Source organism: Pholis gunnellus (assembly GCF_910591455.1).
Source record: "Pholis gunnellus genome assembly, chromosome: 16".
NCBI classification, from domain to species: domain Eukaryota; kingdom Metazoa; phylum Chordata; class Actinopteri; order Perciformes; family Pholidae; genus Pholis; species Pholis gunnellus.
In genome coordinates, this window is record NC_136543.1 from 13,879,955 (window position 1) to 13,902,365 (window position 22,411).

The 22,411-nt window shown below is 44.2% G+C and overlaps 1 protein-coding gene across 1 annotated transcript; it reads right to left on the reverse strand.

The window, feature by feature from the left end:
* Nucleotides 1–299: 299 nt before the first annotated feature.
* Nucleotides 300–20,524, reverse strand: hibadha (3-hydroxyisobutyrate dehydrogenase a). Its single transcript, XM_079175591.1, has 8 exons — nt 20,413–20,524; nt 18,437–18,597; nt 18,037–18,146; nt 17,746–17,867; nt 7,710–7,843; nt 7,143–7,219; nt 2,426–2,582; nt 300–1,740 (listed from the first exon to the last, which is right to left on the reverse strand). The coding sequence occupies exons 1-8, from the start codon at nt 20,480–20,482 to the stop codon at nt 1,582–1,584; spliced, it is 990 nt and encodes a 329-aa protein (XP_079031717.1). The 5' UTR covers nt 20,483–20,524; the 3' UTR covers nt 300–1,581.
* Nucleotides 20,525–22,411: the final 1,887 nt, after the last annotated feature.

Consider the following 22,411-nt stretch of genomic DNA (forward strand, 5'->3'; position numbering starts at 1 on the left):
TAGTAAAAGTTTAGATTTAGAGCTGGTGGTTTGACTTTTTTTCTCTCACCCCTATGGTGGAACACGATTATCTCATCACCAACAGATGTGTAATTTGGGTGTAGCTAACATAACAAATCAGTGCTCGTGTCTTCTCATTGTTGAATCAAACGATTAGAAGATTTGTATATTGAAACAGTGTTACCTTTTTCCCTACTTCCAAGTCTGATTCCAGTGATCAGCACCTCATCACAAAAAGTGCTACATCTTCAGCAGCATACTGAGAGCTACTTATCTAACAAAACCAGACAAACACCAAATACACGGAACATCTTTTATTTTTAGGCTACAGTGTGACTGAGGATCTGTTTCACAGAGCAAAGACAAACTGTAGACACTATTAATGCATTTTACTACAAAAAGTGACAGTCCATTTAGATTTCTCTTCAACAATATGTAATATACATTATGTACATTTGTTCAGAGGCGGGAGGAAACGTTCCTCGCTTACACACATATCGTACAAGTTGAGAGAGACGGAGACAGGGAGGAGAAATATGCGAGGATGGACTTTAATTAAAGTCAAAATGGGCAACAGAAAGAGTTAGAGAATGAGAACAAACTTTTGTAGTGAACAGTATAAAATTCAAACAGTGTTGGTCACAAAATAATACTCCAGTGGCTCGATAAGCAGATGTAGACATCAGAGAAGACAGGTAAGTTTAAAGAGGTTCTGTAACTGTATCAAAATGGCCCGGCGCACCGCACTGCGATGCACACAGTGCAAAAATAACCAGATATATAATCACAGTATTTCAATGAGCTTAAGTGGTCGGTCCAGTGAGTGAATGACCGTATGTATGCTGGCAACATGAATGAACACTTGAATGACACCACTTTTCTCCCTAAAACAGACAAATGTAACAAAACAAGTGGTTTTGGTAACCTTACATGTAGTGCTGTGAATATTTTCTCCAGCTGAAAAAAGGGTGACCTAACCTCTGCAGTCTCTTGCACTGTCTCTCCAATGAAATCCCCCCCCCCCCCCCGCTATGTGAATCCTCTCTGTAGCTTGCGTTTCCTTTTCTGCCCTTTCATTGAACAGGGACAGGTTACAGTCATTTGGGTAACAGGCAATAAGCACAAACCCGACAAAAGCATACTTAAACTTTTAACCATCATGCAGCTATTACTTATCAATCATCTTGGAAAACCACATAATATTTTGCATTGGTACATATAAACCAGGAGTGCCTCTTCCTACCTCTCATTTCCCACTCCGGCCTCTCATTCCAGAGTGGGAAGAGAGTTGCTTTGTCTCTAGATACTGATCTGAGGTCAGTTTTAGCATTTCTCCCATGCAGAGGGAGAGCCGTGAACTGAAAATATGATTCAGCTAAGGCTATGAGGGAACATGTGCCGACATACAGTATGTTAATTGGACCGCAGATCTGTGCCTGAGGGCATGGCCTTAGTCTCTCCTGAGCATAGTGGGATAAGGGGCACTGGTCTGTGTGTGTGTGTGTGTGCGTGTGTGTGATTGTGTGTGTGTGTATGTGTTTATGTATGGTAACGTCACAGTCAACTCTGCTCCTCCTCCATTCACTGTCCTTCCTCCTCACGTAGGAATTGGAAGACGGATGAGAAGTCCTTGTTCGCGTAGCCGCGGGAGCACATGACTCTGAAGATCTGGTGGGCGAGGGAACCCAGAGGGATGGGTGTTTTAGTGTTGGTCGCAGTGTTTTGAGCCAAACCAAGATCCTAGAAACAGAGACAGCGAGAAAGTGAGGCAGGGTGTCAGATAGTTGGACTAACGTTATAATCTATTTTTGTCAATCTAAAGGCGTTTATCCTAATTTTGTCAGATTTCTCAAGTTTGGTGTGTGTGATAGAAGCACACAGTGCAAGTGTATTAATAGACACTCAGATTCAATAAATAATACACGGATGCAAACTGACCCATAGAGAGTAGCTAGTGCAGTGACGGTAAAATTAAGTGGAACAGCATAAGTCACAGATGGGTTGTGAAGAGGAGTATCACAGACACAAAAGAACAGTACAAAATTGAAAAAGTAAATTGCAGGGTTGACAGACAAAGAGAAGAGAACGAGTAATAGTAGCAGAAAATTAAATGGCAACAACTTTGATAAATCATTAATCAGGTCTTTTATCCTGGGGAAAATACCAAATGGGATGACTTGCTTCTTTTCTCGGTTTTATTTCATTTTGGATTGTGAATCAAGTTTAGATTGTTGGAAGGACTAAACAAGCACTTTGATGTCAGCTTGGGCTGTGGGAAATGGCACGTGCATTTGTTACTATTTATAGATTTAACAGTAAGAAAAAAACACCTTAATAAATTAAGCAAAAATAGCTAGTCAAGAGATTAATCCAAATAAAAAGGATCATTAAAAAAAGTGACACAAAGACATGGAGCAGGTTGTACCTTGGCCATTAGTGTGGTTCCAAAGCCGCCCTGGTAGTTGTTGGCTGAGGGGACTCCCTCCATGACGCCGGGGACTGGATTATACGTGTCGCTGGACCAGCAACGACCTGAGGACATGTTGAGGACCTCTGCCAGCAGCTTGGGGTCCAAACCCAGTCTGAGAAAAGGAAAAGGAGAAGGAAAAGATCAGCATCGCCTTCTTACTTGGTAACGGGGGAATTCATGGGTAAATCAGTGGCACAAAACGGTTAAACTGAAGGATTAGATTTACTGCCACACTGAAGACTCAGGATGAGGTTGTGAGAAAAGGTTGAAAACTGTCGGTAGCGTTAAAATAGGAAAGAGGAATTATGAACCAGTGAGGAAATGGGACAGGAGGGATATAAGATCGCCGATTGTGGAATTTATTTTCAACACAGAGCAAAAAGAGGAACGTGGAGAAAGATGGGTGTGGGGCGGCTGGTGCTTGTAGTGACCCCAATTGAACCTTATGCTAGGCTGTGACCATTCCTCAATGTTAATGGCTGAAGGCTTTGTAATGCTGGCTAATGCAGTATTGATGTTTAAGAGCACATCTATCGCTCATCATCCCTCTTTCATGAAAAAAGAAAGTGGAGGAGGAGGAGGAGGAGAAGTGGTTAAGTAGCACAGGGGAGCAATAAACCTTGCTGTCACTCGCTCTTACTCCTGCTGCCCCATTTTTGCAACTACCCACTTTCATATGCAAGAGGACAAATCTCTAGACCACGGCAAGAAGAAAAAAGGGACAGACAGGAACAGAGAGTGAAACCATTACAGTAGAGAGGGTGTAACTACAACGTCTGTGTAGTGCAGCTTTGGTATATTAACGGTTTAAAGGCCAGTGTAAAGCGGACCACATCAAGCCCTGGCTGCCTCACTTCACTGTTACTTACAGGCCTGTAACTCTATTCTGCTCTCAATATGACTATTAAACCATCATAGGTCCTTAAGGCCAGCAGCCTCCCTCCCTCCCTCCCTCCACCTGGCTCTCATTCTGCCATTATTACCACCGTTTTTATTAGCTGTCTGCTAACTAATTAAGAATGTGAATTGCGTTTACGCTCTCTCCATGTCTCTCCCTCCTCCCTTACCCTTCGCCTCTTTTGTGTCCGCACGTTTTTTTTTAACAAACTGTTTTGGAAATGTGGCATAAGTGGCGCTTGTGTGCGTGCATGCGTGTGTTTGTAAACATGTGTTTTAGTTCGCGATTTTTTTTAACGGCAGTCTCGCTCATGATGGCTTCTTTAGTTTACGTCTGAAAGCATCCCTCGCCATCCTGCTTCTCCTCTCCTCCTCTTCCTCCCCCTCGTCTTCCCTGCTGACACCTCCCTGTCTGAGGACTCTGGGGGACATATGTTTGACATCGCACACAAACCCCCCCCCCCCCCCCCCCCCCCCATCTCTCCGCACACACTCGCACACACAGGCAGGCAGCCCCTCCCTGCGTTCTGGGTCAGTAGCTGAAAAGGTTACTGGCTGAGCTACAATAAAGCGCGTCCGAGCGCGCAGATCGTTTGTTATAGCGACCAGAGACGCTGACGGGGAGCTGTTGTCCTCTGTTAACGATAAATCAATGAAGTTCCCCTCCTGCTCCCATCTCACACACACACACACACACACACACACACACACACACACACACACACACTTACACACACACCACTCACACGCACTGCCGTGGTTATTAGCTGACGCAGTGGTGTTGTTCCTCGCCTGCGGTAATTTGCGTGGAGAAGAGGACATGTCACGCTTTAACAAGATTGACATGGATAAAAACACAAAGATACAAACGTGTTGCTGTGCGATGCCTCTGCACATTAAAGAAATGCGAGAGAGAGAGAGAGATGAAGATAAGACGGGAAGGTGTTTATGTGCTGGGGAGCTCTAGCAGGTGGAGTTCATTGAGATTAGCTTCTCGTCCTTGTTTGATGCCACAGGAGAGGAAGCCCAACCTGTTCCCCATTTACTATTACATTAAAGAGCTAACGAGCACATATACACACACACACACACACAGAAGCCTTTACTATCCCATTTATAGAGGCAACAAGCGCGTTTATCACCCAACTTTAATCGTCATCGGAACATATGCTCACAATTAATTTAAGGAGAGATGTGTGTCTGCGTTCATGTTTGTTGTGGCAAATCTTTTTACGTCTCATAGGGTTGGGCGTTGTTTTGTCCTTCGATTTGCCTGTTCTCCTTATAAAAAGGAACAAATATGTGTGTTCCTACTCGAGACATGCATGTTTGTATGCATGACTGAGTGCAGGTACACAGGCGTGCAAGGTGAACTGTAAGCCGTTAAAGCCTCATATCCCTTCTTGGGCCAGTCGCCTCTCTCCTCTCATCTTCATGTGCATCATTAAAATCACTGCTGCTACTGTCTGCAGCTTCTCGTCTCCCTCTTCCACTGACTGGTCGGCTGCGTGCAGAAATTACAGCAGGCAGAGGAGAAATGAAGGGATTAAAAGAAAAGAATAAAATGAGGAGGTACAGCAAATAGGGACGGGGAAGAAAACTCGAAAGAGAGGGAAAGCGAGGACGGCAGACAGGCAGGGTGGGTGCGTGGGTCTGTGTGTGTGTGTGTGTGTGTGTGCTCATAATTGTCATGCGTGGCCATTCCTCGCACTACGAGAACGCCACGCTCCGTTGGAGACGGCCCGAGTTTCCATCTGAGATCAACAAATTAGCTCCACGAACAGAGCTCTGTGTGTGTGTGTGTGCGTGTGTACACACACACACACACACACACACACACACACACACACACACACACACACACACACACACACACACACACACACACACACACACACACACACACACACACACACACACACACACACACACACAGGTAAGGGGAGACACACACACACACGTATTTGAAGAAAGGGCAGCTCTATCAGGCCCAAGTCCAGCATGATAAAATGTTATTGCCGTTTTCCTGTAAATTGGCTGTGAGTGCTCAGTCTCCTTTGTGTCGGACTGTGTCGTGTGCGAGTGTGTCAGTACACATACGCCTAAGAGAGCGCCCTTTCTGCATAAGAGGCTGGGCCGCAATGCAGCATGGGAGATTTACGGGTGTGGGCTCTCTCTAAACGATGACAGTCTTTGTCAAACCCTATAATAAAGCCCCAGAGATTGGTTAGTAAGAGGGGGGGGGGGGGGGGGAGCACACACACACACACACACTCACACCATGCGCGTGGGCGCACACACGCACACAATCAAAAGTGAAAATGGGTCAGTTTTGCATGTAAAAAAAATAATTCACATTCAAAGTGAAGGGATGCAGTAGTTAGTATTCTTATCCTTTTTTCATAGGCATATGTTATACTGATGTGCACAGTGAGCAGAAGCTGTTGTAGTTTGGTAGAAAACTGCTGTCTTCAGTGTCTGTGGATGTAAATCTGTGTGAGTGTGTGTGTGTGTGTGCGCGCGTGTAACAGAGACAGTGTGGCAATGTGTAAATCTGTGTTGCTCCCTTAATGCCTCCATATTTCAGAGGCCTTGTGGGGGATTTATGTGCGACTGCTCATGCCAATTTTCCTCCTCTGTCTCAGCACAGATAAATCAGCAGCACTAACACAGCTGCACTGTGAGAAGAGCAATTCGCGCGCACACATACACACACACACCAGCTGGGTGCACACACCATTTATGTTGCAAAACCCATAAAACCCATAATAGTATCACGACGAACAGAGGAAACAGTCCATTATTGACAGGGATATGTATAAATAAAGTAGATAATAAATTCACACTTCTAAAGGTGAAACACTAATCTGATGGCTCAGGTAAATTCATTCATGTGGGGAATAACCGATGTGTAGGCCTCGGAGATTCTGAAGGAAATCTGCACTATAATGAGAATCGGCTGCTAAGATGCTTGTTCTTGAATCCTTGGGTGAGTCCGATATTTCAAGTCAAATCAAAATGTTTTGGAGAGACAAAAAATAAAAAAAAATAAAACTTCATATCCCATAATTCTCAGCCTTTGTGCCATGATGAACGATGGGATTTTTAGGCAGTGTTCAGTGACAGGGTTATGACAGGATACCGGTGAGAGCTCAATCAGCAGATGTAAATCAGAGTCTGTGGCTCCACCCCCTCATCCATCTCTCTCCAGCAGAGGCGGCTCCTGACTCGGGGCTGGGCTGACCCCTTTGCACTTCCATAAACTACACGCACACACACACACACGCACACACACGCACGCACACGCACGCACGCACACGCACGCACGCACACGCGCGCACGCACACATGCACGCACACATGCACGCACACACTTCCAAACCTGTATTGAAGTAGTAAATTACTGCCACAGTTACAGCCATATCACTGGTATAGTAACTGTTTTTATAGTGACGGCTATATCTAAGGGCTAGGTAGAAGCCAAATTCATGTGTGGCTAAAATGTAGACGCCTCAAACGTGCCACTTGTAAGTTCATGGTGATTACAACCAAATGATCCCCCATTGGATCTACAGAACAGCTGTTTAAAAAAATATATATAATTACACCTCGCTGGGCTACAACATATTGTTATTACAAGCACATATATGTAATTTAAAGGCTAGCTTGGTATACGTTTAAGTTAGATAACGTTTCCCATGTAAATCTTTCATCCTCGCATTTCCCTTCAGGATAACAGGTATGAAGCAGCTTAACGCAGCACTGGCTGACTATACCTGATGCCAAGGTTCATGGTCTCTGCGGTCCCAATCATCCCGATGGCCAGCAGCATGTTGTTGCAGATCTTCGCTGCCTAGAGAAGATTGACAAGAAAGCAGAAAATGCACTTTTACTGTGTGTGTATATGAGGAGGTTTGCAAGACAACACAGAATGTGGATACATTTAAAAAAGGTACCTGAGACATAAATCCTTATGATCCAGCATTAGAACAGACTTGTGAATGTGCCTCAACAGTGGCTCCCTGAGGAGATATTTAACTTGAACATTTTGAACAAACATTCCTGTATTAGTGAGGCAAAATCTTTATATTGCACGATTTATTACATTTAAAACAAGTTATAGTTTAATATTCAGGATGTTCTTTATGTTTCAGAGCCTTCTGTGAAGCAAAATCTAAAGTTGAAGACCTCTGTGAGATACCATTAAAAATAGAAAATTGTGGGTTTAATGGTCTCCTTGAGGATTGCAGACAAAATCAATTTCATACACATTTTAGTAGAATGTTTATAAATTCTGTGTGAGTTGTATGTGTGTAAGTGTGTTTGCACGATTGCATCTTTACCTGTCCAGAGCCAACCTGTCCACAGTAGACAACATTCGCTCCCATGCAAGTGAGCAGCTCCTGCGCAGCGTTGTATTCCTCCTCCACTCCACCCACCATGAAGGTCAGTTTGGCCATGCTGGCAGCCCCGACACCTAAACACGAAACACATGTTCAGACTCAGCGTTGAGGGTTAACTGAGGTGAACACACACTGTGCTTGAGTCGATAGTTCACACACACTCAAAAAACCATCCCTAGTCTCTGAAATGGTCCAACCCAGACACACACGTATACACACACACACGTATACAAGGTTGAAGAGTGAGTTAAATTTGACTAAACTAAAAAAGTGCAGACGAATCGTATTGTAACTGAGCACAAGTAAACAGGTGGATCCAACTAAAATATATGGATTTGCCACACAAAAGAACATAATATATCAACCACTTGACTGTTTCAACGACTGTACTAACTGTGTCTAAAAGGTCAGCTGTGCACTTTACTCTCGGTGTGTGTGTGGTGGACTCATAGTGGGACAGGCGTGTTAAGTAGTGGTGCACCAGAGGGACAGAGGTATCTTTAAAAGCCGATTGTTGCCATCATCTTCTGCACAACTCTCGTGGGAGCCCTTGCCTTTTGTCCTGTCACCCTTGCTCTCTCGGTCTCTCACACACACACACACACACACACACACACACGCATACGCATACGCATATAGCCACCAACAGCTGTGCCTGAGGCCAGCCCCCCTCATGGGGGTATCGGTGACAGGCGTGAGGGGTAATTAACTTTACACTTTATCATGTTCAATTAGGCGTCCCTCCCCATGCCTGATGGCTTAAGGAGCGTGCCATGTTGTGGGAGGCAACCTCGCCCCCCCCCCACCTCGCCCGCTCCACAGGGTCCTTAATGCAGAAGTAACCCCTTTTCAGCTCTCGGGTTGGACCCAGCCGGCCTGAGTCTCCTCTGCAATGTCCCTTTAATGCTTCATTGATTAGTCCCAAATGTTAACACAATGAAATCTGCTATACACATGCTGTATACACACACACTGAGGCAAGAAGAAGACTGATCTCTGCTACTTTGTTACCGGTTCTTGTGTACGGTGATCTGTTCTGTATGAATGCATCCGATTGGTTACAAATTGTAAAGTCCTCACTCGTCATTGTACGCTTTACTCAAACCTATCGTAGGCTCAATCATTGGTACGTGTTCATTCATAAAGCCATTCTGGGTGAACTCTCATCACGGTAAATGGACATGTATAGTGCTTTTCTAGTCGTACGACCACTCAAAGCGCTTTTTACACATGTCCTTCACCCATTCACACCCGTGCAAGGTGCCATTCATACCCACACATCATTAAGTGCCTTTCCCACGGACACATCAATGATGACCCGCTCTACCACTGAGCCACAGTCGCCATACATCAAACATCTGCACTTTTATTTCACAGAAATCCGACGGTAGTGCTAGTCTGAGAGAATTGTCTCTGTCTAATTTCAAAGCTGCTATCAGTACAATAATAGATTCATCGGTTGGTTCTTGTTACCGTAGGTTGACATGTTCGTGTTTTTCCTCCATGTCTTCTTGTGGTTATTCTGGTTTAATGCTTTAACGGCTCTTAACTGGTTAAATATGGGTTAACTAAATAATATATAATGCTGACCTCACACACAATACTTAGAAAAGTAATGTAGAAGTCAACGGGCTGTGATCGTGCATGCAAAGTAACAGACTTTTCAGTTCTCAGAAAAAAAGGAAAAGAAGAAAGAGAAAGAGGGAGAGAGAGAGTTCAAATGTCTCTTTAGGGTGTCGTCTGGCTCTAATGAAAGGCCTCTTAATAGTGAAAGCCTAATAATGTCAGTGTTAATAATTAAAAGGGAATTACTGGGGACAAAAACAGCTGAAATCACATTATCAGACTTCACTGCAGTGGAGGAGAGGAAGAGAGGAGACTTACTGTATATTTATGACCGATAAACAGAAATATACATCTCTTTTCACCCTCCCCCTTATTTAATTGGCTGTTCTTTTGTCAAGTGTATGATGGTGCCCGTACCAGCACACTGTATATATGCGTGTTGTTTGAGTGTCAGTGTTGAGCTGTCAGCAGGTCATTAGGGCCACATAATGAAGCCCAAAGCCCACGCTGCGGCAGCTGCCTATGGACCACGGCAAACACACGCTCAACATACGGCCGCCACACACACCGATCACACACACATATGGTTCAGAGAGCATGGACATGTTAGATTCAGCTCCTTTCTAGTCACTTCATATGAAAACTAGTTTAGTTTCATATAATGACGTTTGTTATTTAGTGGCAGAATAGCTCGGAGATTGTCTGATATTGTCTGTTTGACCAAATAGCTTGATAACAATCCTGTGTACCGTCTGTGTAACACATAGTGCGGAAGTAGTCAGAAAACTTTTACTTGACAAAGCAAACAAAAACAATAGATAAACAATAACTCAATTAGAGTGTTTCTTTACATTGGTTGTAAAAGTTTGACTCATCCCATCACTTCTGATTCCTTACATCTCATTCAGTCGTTTCCCAGCCTCAGGCTGAGCTTCTCTTTCACAGACAAACACAAACACAGAGAGAGCAGTGTGACAACTGTGCAGGTTCATTAGGGGAGATCACTGCTCGCGGACGACTAAAGAGGAGATTATTGATAACACAGTCAACGTGCTGATCAATATATCTCAGTAAGGAGAGAAAGAATAAGAGGGAGGAAGAAGAAGAGCAAGACAAAAGAGAGAGAGCAAGAACGGGGGAGAGAGAGATGTAGAGAGGAAAACGATCTTTCACTTTCTACCTCCCAGCATTCCCCCCTCCCAACTCTCCCTCCCTCAAATTAACTAATCACCCATAATAAGCTCTTATGATCTGTAGTGGATTTCTATAGGTAGTGACACCGGGATGATGGAAGATCCTTGATGGTAGAAGAATAACACAACATTAGCATAACAATGTGTGTGTGTGTTGTGGGGTTGTCAGAGAGTCTGCTCATTGTGCATGGGCAAAAGCGCATTTGTGTTTGCGTGTGTTGTGCAATTCATAGTGTCTATGTAGTGTGTACACTGTGTGTGTGTGCGTGCGTGTGAGGGGACATCCCGTTCTCGGACTGGTCCTGTCAGAGACGGATTAAAGAGGAATCCTAATGAGGCTTCCTGAGCGCCGGGCCCGCCGGCTCATCCATCCCAGCGGGAGTGACAGTCCTGGATCGTTAGCGCTGCACAACTACACAACGCCCCCTAGGGCGGGGGGGGGAGACAGTGTGTGTGTGTGTGTGTGTGTGTGTGTGTGTGTGTGTGTGTGTGTGTGTGTGTGTGTGTGTGTGTGTGTGTGTGTGTGTGTGTGTGTGTGTGTGTGTGTGTGTGTGTGTGTGTGTGTGTATATTAGGGGTGGGGGGGGCACCTATGATAGAAGATACAGGGTTCAGGGATGGAGAGGAAAGAAGGAAATACTAAGAAAACTTCCATAAGGGATAAAGTTATGTATATATTGCCAGAGCAAATACTGCTTAATAAATATAGTATATACGTTTACCAGAGTGCTAAAGACAGCACATACTGCCACCTCTTTCAAGGGGAAAAACAGCAGATTCAGGATTAAGACAAACGCGGCACTGTAATGTCTAGCAGGAAATAATTCCCTTGGGAAAGAACCACCTCTCTTCTTGGTCACTTTCTCTCATCCAGCTCCAGGGCACAAGTTTTGGGTAGTCAAGTAGTGGGTGCCCACCTCCTCACCCCGAAACGCAATTATTGTCAGAGCATGCAAGAAGCTGGCTGGACTATTAATGAGCCACTCTGTGGCTACTGTGCAGAGTGAAAGGGTTGGGAGAATGAAAGTGGCTCTTACAATATGTTGTATGATGTATGGAGAGGGGACACAGCGTATATCTGTGTCTGTAAGTGTGCATCTGTAGTTGTGTGTGTGTGTGTGTGTGTGTGGCCCGAGCAAGTTAACTTCCACTCAATTAAAGACACAGACATCTCCTTCATCTGATCTCCTCTATTAACAAGGTTCAAGTTAAAAAGCAGGCAATCAGGCACCGTCAGGACAGATGCTCGGCAGCAGGCTTCGACAATGAACATGAGAGGCTGAGACTGGTTGTGTGAAGGCAAAGGAAGATCAGAGAAACAACTTTGGTTTGGCCTGTTTGTAGTGAACAGTCAATTCATTAGCACTTCTTTCATTACACACAAACGAATCGACCGAAGCAATTCATGACAGACTCATAACCTTTCAAACGTGGGCTCTTTCTTGAAGTGGTGTGTATATGTGCAAAGTAAGTGTGAATGTCGGTGTACATGCAGTATCAGTGTGTGGGTTCCTGTGTATACGTGTGTGTAATAGGGACAGGTGCAGATCCCAGAGCCGGCAGCCAATAAGACGTCAGTTGGAGCTTCTGAGGCCGTGTCTTGGAGTTACGAGCCGCATGTAAACCAGTCGGCACTTTTTATTGGTGGTGGGTTTAAATTAAACTACATTTGTGACTATGAGGCTACGCAAACAACACACAGTCGCATACACACACACAAAAAGGGGTGTTCCCAGAGTTTGGTAATGAATGACGCATTTGTCAACGAGCCACAACCCAGCTTGTTTTCTCCCAGAGAGTATACAGAAAAACACTTCAAGTAAAAACCTATTATATCATTAGACCTCTTCCAAAACGATAATGTGACTGTTCATACTTCATTAACAACAGGAGAGATTTTAGGGCTATGCCTGATTTTGTGTCACACCTTTAAGTCCAAATGGAGTTCCTGCAAACAAACTCTGGCTTTAGCAATATACTACAAGTGTTTAAGTACATGCACATGTCAAGCTTTGGCTCGGCTGACAATCATCTGTAATTCAGACTGAAAAGAGCCTTCACACCTAATAGTCCAACAGCCTCGAGTCAATGGGAGTTGACTGCTTGCAGTGTAAGCCAATAGGGGTAGATTGTTTACAGGCCAACAACACAGCCTCATGTGGTCCAGCATTATAATTACACCCCAGAGCAGATCTTTTTCTCAAACAAATTAAAACCCCAAAAAGTCCCCGTAAAAAGGCTAACGGATACCGAGCGAACGCATGAAACAGAAAGAGGGTGTGCGTTTACTAAATTTGCTTACACACATAAAAAAAGAAAAGAAATCAGTACATTTGAACCGGTTTATCTGCCAACTTTGCTAAAGCTCCTCCGTTATGATAAAAGCAGACTCTTTAATCTGTTTCAGTTAACGAGCGCGGAGCCATGAGAACTGATCCGGCTCACAAACACTCCATGAGAACATCGACTGGAGAAAGTTTTGGGGAAAACTTCTTCCAGAACAGAAGAATATTTAATTCAGTTGAGAGCGTCGACATAGTTTCTTGGACATAAATGTTACAACAAGCCTTAAGGGTTTAGTTTGCAATGCCTGTCCATTGACCAGGCCAGCCCTCATCATCATCACTATCATCATCATCATCATCAGCATCATCATCATCAGTAACCGCTCTATTCCGTAGGGGAGAGGCTGGTCAATGGTGACACAGGATGGAGAGAGCAGGAAAGGTCCACAATCAATCCTCTCCTCTGGCCCAATGAGACTCATCTAAGAAGAAGCAAGTTAATAATGATCCCCAATTAGGCTGAGACACACACATGAACTACACACACACACACACACACACACACACACACACACACACACACACACAAACACTTGAGGTGCAGAAAGTGACCTTCATATAGACAGAATGCTAATTCAGTTTTAGGTGAGTGACATGCAGTGGGACGTTTGGGCTACATTTGACAGACTTTTTGTCAGGCTCATACGCCAGCTTACTATGCGTCTGCAGACAGACACACACACACACACACACACACACACACACAACAGATGACATACGAGCAGAGATGTGGGAGCCAGTCCCCAGCTGCTGTGGGTCTACCCCCATCTGGAGCATAGGCTGGAGTCACCCCCCCCCCCCCCCCCCCTCCCTCCATCATCACCATGCCTGGTCACTCTATACCGCCCTACACCCTCCCTCCCATTCACTCTATGTCACCAGAACCCGTCAGTGAGTGGCTTGTTATGCTAATCTAGTCTTTGGACTACTGACGCTCTCTAGTACTGGTGAGCCATCAACTTGACAGACTGCGACAGCACCACCCCCTGCCCATCCAACCCGATTCCTGAACCCGGTGTCAGAGAATCATCGCTAACCTTCACTAAACGGCCCTCGGGGCGCTTCTGCTCCTTCCTCTCCACGCATACCAGTGGCAAGTTGTACAGGCACAAGTTAGACTGGTCTGTGTATTTGTTACTAAGTCCACTAGACTTGCTTTGTTTTTCCTTTCATTTAAGAATGAAGGAAAATCTCAATTTACTGCTCAGTAGAGCGCCAACATAGGTAAAGTTTTATTAAGTAGGGAATAGTGAACAAGGGGGGGTCATTTCAGTCCTGATGACTATTAGTTATACTATTAGTTCTTTAAATATTTAGTTATTTTTTTTACTATTGTTAGACATTTTAATTGTTAGTAGCAGCCCTAGTTAATACTTTGTGAATGGGAACAAAATAATTCCGTAGTAAAAGATTTCCTGTTTTTAAGTAATATTTCTTAAATAAATGTCTGTTCAGTCACTATCGCCAAATGAGGTAACGCAATGGTGATTGAGCCAATAAAAGTGTTGCAATATTTATGTATTTGTAGTATTACTAGTGGGGGGGGGGGGGGGGGGGGGGGGGGGTCTGTGGCAACATTCCCGTAAAAAGTTCCTTTTAATTCAAACCCAAAATTTCCTATTGCTGCAGTTTCACATTAAAAGCATGCAACTGGTAAAAAAACGAGTTGACTTTTAATATGAAGCAGTCACAGGAAATGCAATGCGTTTGTCAGTGAGTTCTACACTGATGAATCAGAATAAAATCAGATCACGGTTGCTCACAGAATGATGGACAGACTTTTCAATGTTAAACTATACATTTTTGGGCAACCAGTGAACTGAAAACTAATAGTGGCTTTCTGAATGCATCTCAAGTCTGAGGTCCTGTGTGCCCCGAGGGAGAAACAGAGTCTATATCAGTCAGCAGAGAAGCGGATTGGCAGCGTTGATTGACGAACGAACTGGTGCCAGCGTTGGTTTGAACAAGCTCCTACAGGCTGGAGGATGACGTTCAAACTGTCGGCAAATGACACACTGCAGCACTCAGCTTCAGTTGATGTGGTACGGATATGATTAGAGCGGTGTTGAGACTTAGCCTAAAGAGGTAGTTAGCTGAGGATTATAAGACCTCGCAAACAAGTAACATTAGCCAGAGTGCCCATGGTCCCACAACAGCTCAGCTCCTTCTTGCTTTCATTTGCAACGATAGCCGACTTTCCCAGCGCTGGGAAAAAACACAATGAAAGGTTTTTAGGGCCTTTTTCTTTTTTTTTTTAAAAGCCATCGTCAGTTAGCAATGTGGCAGCCCACCATGGGCACACAGACACAAACACAGGCATTCTGGGTAATTACTGCTAACGACCCAGCCGCTTGTTAGCCAGACCTCCTATTTTTGCCATCACGGTGCCAACACCCTGGGCCTGTGACATCAGAGCTCGTTTTGTTGTGGGTCAACTTTGAATGCGGACGCGTTTAATGACACCAGACAGTGGTAGAAGTGTGTGTGTGTGTGTGCAAGCAAATGTTAGCATGCCTGAGGAACCAGTGTCTATGCTAATTTAACTGTGTCTATGCAGCAAAGTGTTCTCAACTCTGTATGGACATTTGTGTGTGTGTGCGCTAAAGCCAAGACGCTGGTCAGATTGTAAGAATGGAAGCCAGCAAGATGCCCATGAGAAGAAAGTGAAAGTTTTTTTTTTTGATGACTCAAAAAGGGTTATGACTCCGCTATTCAGATCCCAGGGTTGGCTGCCAAACCTCTAGTGACGCACATAACACACACACACACACATTTCTGTGTAAAATACGCCACCACATACACGATAGGATTCATTTTATCTCAAAAGAGAAATCTAAATGAAAAACAAAAACAAATGCTGAAACCACACAATAAGAGCAGACTCTCTCTGTAACTGTTTAAGACTGAGAGTGTATTGTTATCCTCAGTGAACAACATACATTGATTGGACAATGCCTTCATTTAACTCAAGTCATTCAAGTGTATCCAACCGATATAATGAAGGATATTAATAAAATATAATATATATATTTCATATTTTTATTGTTGTGTCTCTGGGATCTGTCTGAGACGATGCCAGCTGTTATTTAAAAACTAAAATTGAGCACTGAAGTAATTTCTATTTCCTTTATGTTGTATTGTGTTTCATTTGAGGACATACAGTATTAACAAGAGAACTATTGGTTGCAGAGCTGAGCTGCTGTCACCCTCCCTCTTGCACACACACACACACGACAATGCCCTATTTGGGGAGGGTGCCATCTCCTGGTTGGAACAGAGCATGTAACCTCATGTCCCACCCAGAGATGTGGGAAGTGGAAATGTGGGGATGGAGGGATACAGGTCTCGGCCATTTCCCCATGAAGTTGCCACATGCTGAAATACTCATTCACGACCTGTATGTCTCCACAGGTTTAGCCAAGCTTATCAGGGTCACACCATCACCGAAAAAGATTTTCCATTCACAATAATATTAAACAGAACTTTCTTTGAACTAGTGAATGTTTGGTACTTTTGCTTCATAATTTACTTAAATCGGTTATCAGAATTATAACAAGATTCTCAAAAAAAGTGAGTGCTTTTCTGCTGAGAATCTTCGCCGCACTTAACTAGCTGTATGCACTTATGGATACGACTTGTGGATGTCTCGAGGTGACATGGGTGGGTGCGTGCATGCAGGATGTGTGTGTGAGAAAGAAGAGTGTCTGCAGAGCTATAGTTGCAGAGGGCAGAGGTAGCAGGTAAATCATTGGTCATCTCAGGCTAATAAAAGAGGCTTACTTAAGTGACAGGAGAGGAAGAACCTTCACAGAGGACTGCACACACAAACTGTGCACCGTCTATAGTATGTAAACAGTGTGTGTGTGTGTGTGTGTGTGTGTGTGTGTGTTGAGGGAGAGTAACAGGTTTAACGCTCTGATCTCGGGGACTGCAGTCGGTCTGTTCTGCAGACGCCAGCTGGTAAACATGCACGTGTGGGCCAAGTCTGTGTTTGTCTGGGCGAGGGCGGGAGCTGAAGCGTGTGTTGTGCATGAATCAAAGATCGTGCAACAAAAAGCAAATAACAAATGATCAGAGTTAGTAGTCACATGTGCAAGAGTGCCAGGATGTAGCTGCATACCTGAACGACAGAATAGTGTGTGTGTGTGTGTGTGTGTGTGTGTGTGTGAGAAAGAGAGATGGACAGCTTTACTGCGATGTGTCTCCTTCATGTCTTATCTCCCTCTTTTCCTCTCCTGCACTCCATGTGAGGGCAGATTCTCTCCTCTTTATGACTCTTTATCTGACATGAAAGGCACTAACATGGGATACCCGCCATTACGGCTCCATCAACATGAAAAGCTCTGACACGGGATTCTCCGCCGCGGCTCAGCCCATTAAGGACGACTGGTGATCCTGTGCTGTGTCAAGGAGCCATCACGAGCAGACAGCACCAACATAATGAGGACTTAAAACCTTAACCTTGCCTTTAAGACCCCCGGTCAAAAGCAGCAATAAAACCTCAAGAGGGCACCCAGCGGCTGGCCCGCTCAGTAATTACAACCCATGTCCTAGCACTAACCCAGAGGTTCATAGTTTAGATATACAAAAGAGTGTAAGATAGTTCAAAAGTGAGGCTGAGGGGTCAGAGGCCTAGCACAGTCAGTGGTATTCTCAAATGAACAAACTAGCAGTCGGATTCTACTTTTGATACCGTCACCTACTCTTAATTCCTTTTATAATGCCTGACCGTTGGTAATGCCCTTAAAGAGAGAAATAAAGCCTGCGATACCTTCAGACATCAAATTACAAAGATCAAGCTGCACGGAAAATAACAAAATCAAATATGCCGAGATGGACTTTGACGACAGCAACTCAAAAAGGTGCACGTTACCTCCTGATACCGGAGCGTCCATGAACACTGCACCCATCTTCTCTGCAGCCAATGCCATCTCTCTTGAGACGGCAGGGTCGATGGTGGAGGAGTCAATCAACAGGGTTCCCTTCTTCACCTTCCTGAAGAGAGCAAGACAAAAAGCATTAACACTTCATGTACGGTGCATAAAATAATCTGTTGGTTCGTTAAACACGCTGCAATGGTGCCGTTCCTTTATCGCTTTTAAAGAGGTAGGTTTGGGGTGCATGACGTTCACAAATGGAGCCTGTGACAGTAAAGTTGACTTACTTGAGGATGCCGTTCGGGCCTGTGTAGACTTCAATGACGTTGGGACTGGAGGGTAGCATTGTGAGGATGCGGTCTGCCTTCTCTGCCACCTCTGCGGGAGAGTCTACGACCTGAATATTGCACAATAGCATCCCGTCAACAACACAATAAAGCGTCGTCATGAACAAATTGGCTGTATTATAGCTCTTCTTTATGACAACATTTCAGCTCAGAGGCACATTTTCATTGAGTAGCTATCCTAAAGAAACTGCCCTGAGTTTTAATGAATGGTGGTAAAAGCCTGTGTGTAATCTTGGCCGACTTGGCCCGTTTAATGTCAAATGTGACATGTTATATATCATTTACAATCTCTTAAATGTGCAAACGTCCATATGTGATAGGTTACTGGCTGATGTGTTACCTGGGCACCGATGTCCTGCAGCTCCTTGCAGGACTCAGGGAAGACATCAGTGGCGATAACAGGATAACCGTTTCTTAGCAGGTTTTTGGCCATGGGGCTGCCCATGTTTCCCAGACCAACAAACCCCACTGGTGTCTTGGAGGCCATTGATCGCGTTGACACTGAGGGACGAGACAACAAAGACGCCTTCAGAGGTGTGAGGAGATTGTTCAGAGCAATACAAGCACGTTACAATCCTCAATGCAAGAAATGTGCTTGATTCTGCTCATCTAATGAATGCAAGGTACGTTTATGTAACACTGAGGGGATTCAAAGTGCCTGACATACAATGAAGGCAGGACTACTTTCCACTATGAGTAGTGCAATGAAAGACTTAATGCTGTGGCTAATGATGTCAGGTCAAACGGCAATGATAAGCAACTAAACTGCTCTCCAGGAGGAAATGCTCTCATCAGAATCAGTGTCAACAAAGAAAAATATTTCAGCTTTTTGGGCAGTCTGGCCAGGCTAATAAACACTGATGGCTCAGTCAAGGTCCAGCCAGGTTAACAGATACTAAACAGAGTGGAAACTCTGGCAGTGAACCAGCCAGACTACAACAACAGGATTAGGTCTGGATAGTGACGCCCAAACAGAAAGGCCGACCTTAAATTCAACCAACCCTTCAACGTATACAGTAGACACCAGATTGCTATTGCTCCAGGAATATTATTTTTCACGGTTCCTTCAAGACGATGCACTAAAATGACAAATGCTTCTTCCAGAGGCACATGTAGCCTTTCTGCTCGGTCTGTCTTGTAACACTGCAGTCCATAGATGTTGTTACACCTATTTTCCCTCATCTGAGTTTAAGAGGGGAATAATGTCACGCTTACAAAAATACATACAAATTCCAAAAACTGCAACATGTCGATCTAATACTTCTTTTTTTCGCAAGTTGAAACAAACTTTCTTTTTTGGACCTTTTTCGGTGGCATTCATCAGGTTTACGCTGGTCATTTAACTGAAGTTAGGAGTGTTTGCTGAATCTGACGTGGCAACCTCGTACGAGCTCACAGAACGGAAAAAGTAAAGATAAGAAAATGTTCTTGCATGAGGTCCACTGTTCCCACACTTAAGGCTGATTGTACATTTCAGTTGTCTGTTAAAGCTTAAAGTCCTTATTCAGTCTATTATCTATCTATAAAAATATATATCTATTCTAATATAATAAAAATATGACTTAATGTATTCACACAGATATGTCAGCCTATTTGAAGTGGTTGCTGGCATTACTTTACGATGGACTTGGACAAGAACCACCTCTGCTTTTAAGGAAAAAGAGAAAGCACCGTATTTGGGCATTTGGAGGAAGGTCCCTGTAGCTGTAAACTATTTTAACAAAAGAGAATTACATACAGCGACGAAAGGACCAGAGTAACTGTAGCATAGTGTCAGTGCTCCCTGGATTTAAAGTAGCATCTTAGGAACATTCACATTAATATCTACTGTTGCTGATTTACAAAACATAGCTGTTGTAGGAGGGACAGGGAGGACAGGGAGGTGTGGACAATCCAAGGCTAGTTAATGTGTGTGATGAAGAATTAATTGTTGCACTGACAACAACAACACCTAAAGTACATATTCAGAGCCCAGTGCAGATCTTACTACCCATCTCAGGACATCACTGTTATTTAACATTAGCTTGTTACTGGCCATTGCTTCACGTTTCATCATGCTCTTGTACATCAAGCACATTGTCCACCACACTGCACGAGTGAACACCACGCAGCAGGTGGTCCACTCAGGGGACAATGTGTCTCCACTGTTTCACTTCACTAGCACGAGCAGTAAGTATCCATACTTTCTTCAGATTGCTAACAAGCTAATAGCTAACAGGCTGGAGCAGACACTGTTCCGCTTTCCGTTTCCTCTCAACACGGGGGGGAAACACAACGGCACAGGAAAACGGGACAACATAGACATGTATACGTTACCGAAAGCAAAGTCCACATGCTTATTCCACCGTAACAATATATTTCGCGACCCTCTAAACAACGCAGCCATGCTTCTTTCCCCTTGACCTCGGCGTACAGTGACAGCTGTCAAGCCAGGGAAGCACAACTGAAATGCTATGATTGACTGTGGTTTTAGCCAATCGCAGCTCTCGGTGAGTTTCCACAGCCAATGGGAACGAGTCAAAAGGCGGGACATCCTGTGGTTTTTAGCTAATGCCCTTTAGCCGTATCTGTGAGTGCAGTGTCCACTCTAAATGAACAAAAACGTAAAAACGTATACATTTAACAACATTTCAACTAGCTGTGCATTGTATATATCATGCTTTGCAACAAATTGTGGCATTATATAGTCGGCACACACTAGTACATAGACTGCAGAGGATCTCCACATTAATTATGTTGTGTTGTTGAAAGTCAGAAGGGATGCAAAGCAAGGGGAGATGATTGCTCAACTGTTTTAAGTAAGTTAAGTATTTATCTGAGTTCTCTCCAGTCGTCTCTCCTCCTTTCGCATCCTCAGCATCACGCTGCTCAGCATCCCGGAAGTGCAGCATCATCTGCTCCTTCAGGAAGAGACGCATCATCGTCAGAGCTTTGTCAACAACGGGGGACAGTGGCAAAAACATCGGCCTGTCCGGCAGAAATCCCCTCTGTTTTTTTGCAAGTGGAATTCATATGAAAAGGGTACTCTTTCAATTTCAAGTTAAATACACGCCTGCGATGTCTGTGTTCTCGTGTGTGTGTGTGTGTGTCAGCAAGCTAGCTGACCGACGAGGCTCACGTTCAGCTAGCTGGTGACTTGACACGACATGGCCTGTTCTCAAGCTAATGTTAGCTGCCTAGCCTCCGTAAATAAGGTTATCCTGACTAACAGAGGTAGCTGGTTTAATGTGGCATAGCTGTGCATAAGATGAGTGTTTTCCATTGTGGCTGTTGTGTTATTTCTAGCTGGTTAGCTGAATAGAGAGAGAATCTGTCATGACTTGGTCACTTGTACTTTCATTTATCTTCGTCGGGAGTTGGGTTGAATGGAAATGTGTAGGGCAAGAGAGGTCTGTTGTGTTAGCTGTGTTATCATACCCCTGTAAACGATGAAGCGGTTGCATCACCTGCAAGCAGCTGCACATCCTCACCTGCTCCTCCTCGACTCGTGACCATCACTGCATGCTCGGTTAAAAGTCAACCTGCTTTAATGTGAAGGTAATTAGTCACAGTGGTAGATGGTTACACTGTGGCATCCAACCTCCTTTACTACACTACCGAGGTATTCAGCGTGGTGAAAGAACTAACCTTCACTTTACGGGGTGATCTAATTTAGTATTGTGTTTTTGTAAAGTTGTAGGACTTGCAGAAGACAGAGATATGTTGAGTTTTTATTATATGTGTCAGGCTCCAAACACCCTGGACACCACATGTCCTCTATATGCCTCGTTAAAGCCCAAGGCTCTGACTCACCAAGCCATCACCACCTCATCCAGAGCCACAGAAGATGCATTATACCACTGTTTTCATAGTAGCTCTGTCTCACTATTACTCCAAAAATGTACAAGTAAAATAATGTATTTCCCTCTTAAGTTAAGGTACAATACCACACTATAATAATACTCCCATCGGAGGTAAAACTGTAATGCAAACTTGAATATGTACTCATCTGTTTTATACCCCTTTACAAGGCTCATAGGTTGTGGAATGTTGTTGTTGGTGTCATTTAAGGACGCTGCACCAGTTGCATGGGTGACAGCACTAAAGGCAAGTAATGAAAGTTTTCTTTGTGTAGTAAATGTCATACGTGACATGAGATATTGCAACACAATTGGCTGCAGGTTTTGCTCTTTTAAGACGGACACTGAGGTCCTGTGATTATTTTAAATATAGTCAGATCAATTTCAACGCCCCAAATCACAGAGTTGCCTCAGAGGGCTTTTACAATCTGTACAGCACATGACCCCCTCTGCTTGTTTTTAGAGAGGAATATGGT

Bases quoted from the DNA above. Each gene is read 5' to 3' on its own strand.
- hibadha (XM_079175591.1), bottom strand. From the start codon at position 20,482: ATGGCTGCGTTGTTTAGAGGGTCGCGAAATATATTGTTACGGTGGAAT. The intron at 18,598-20,412 runs GTAACGTATACA...CTCGTCCCTCAG, and splicing joins GCATGTGGACTTTGCTTTCG to TGTCAACGCGATCAATGGCC. The intron at 7,844-17,745 runs GTAACGTGCACC...TTTCGTGTTTAG, and splicing joins GGACGCTCCGGTATCAGGAG to GTGTCGGGGCTGCCAGCATG.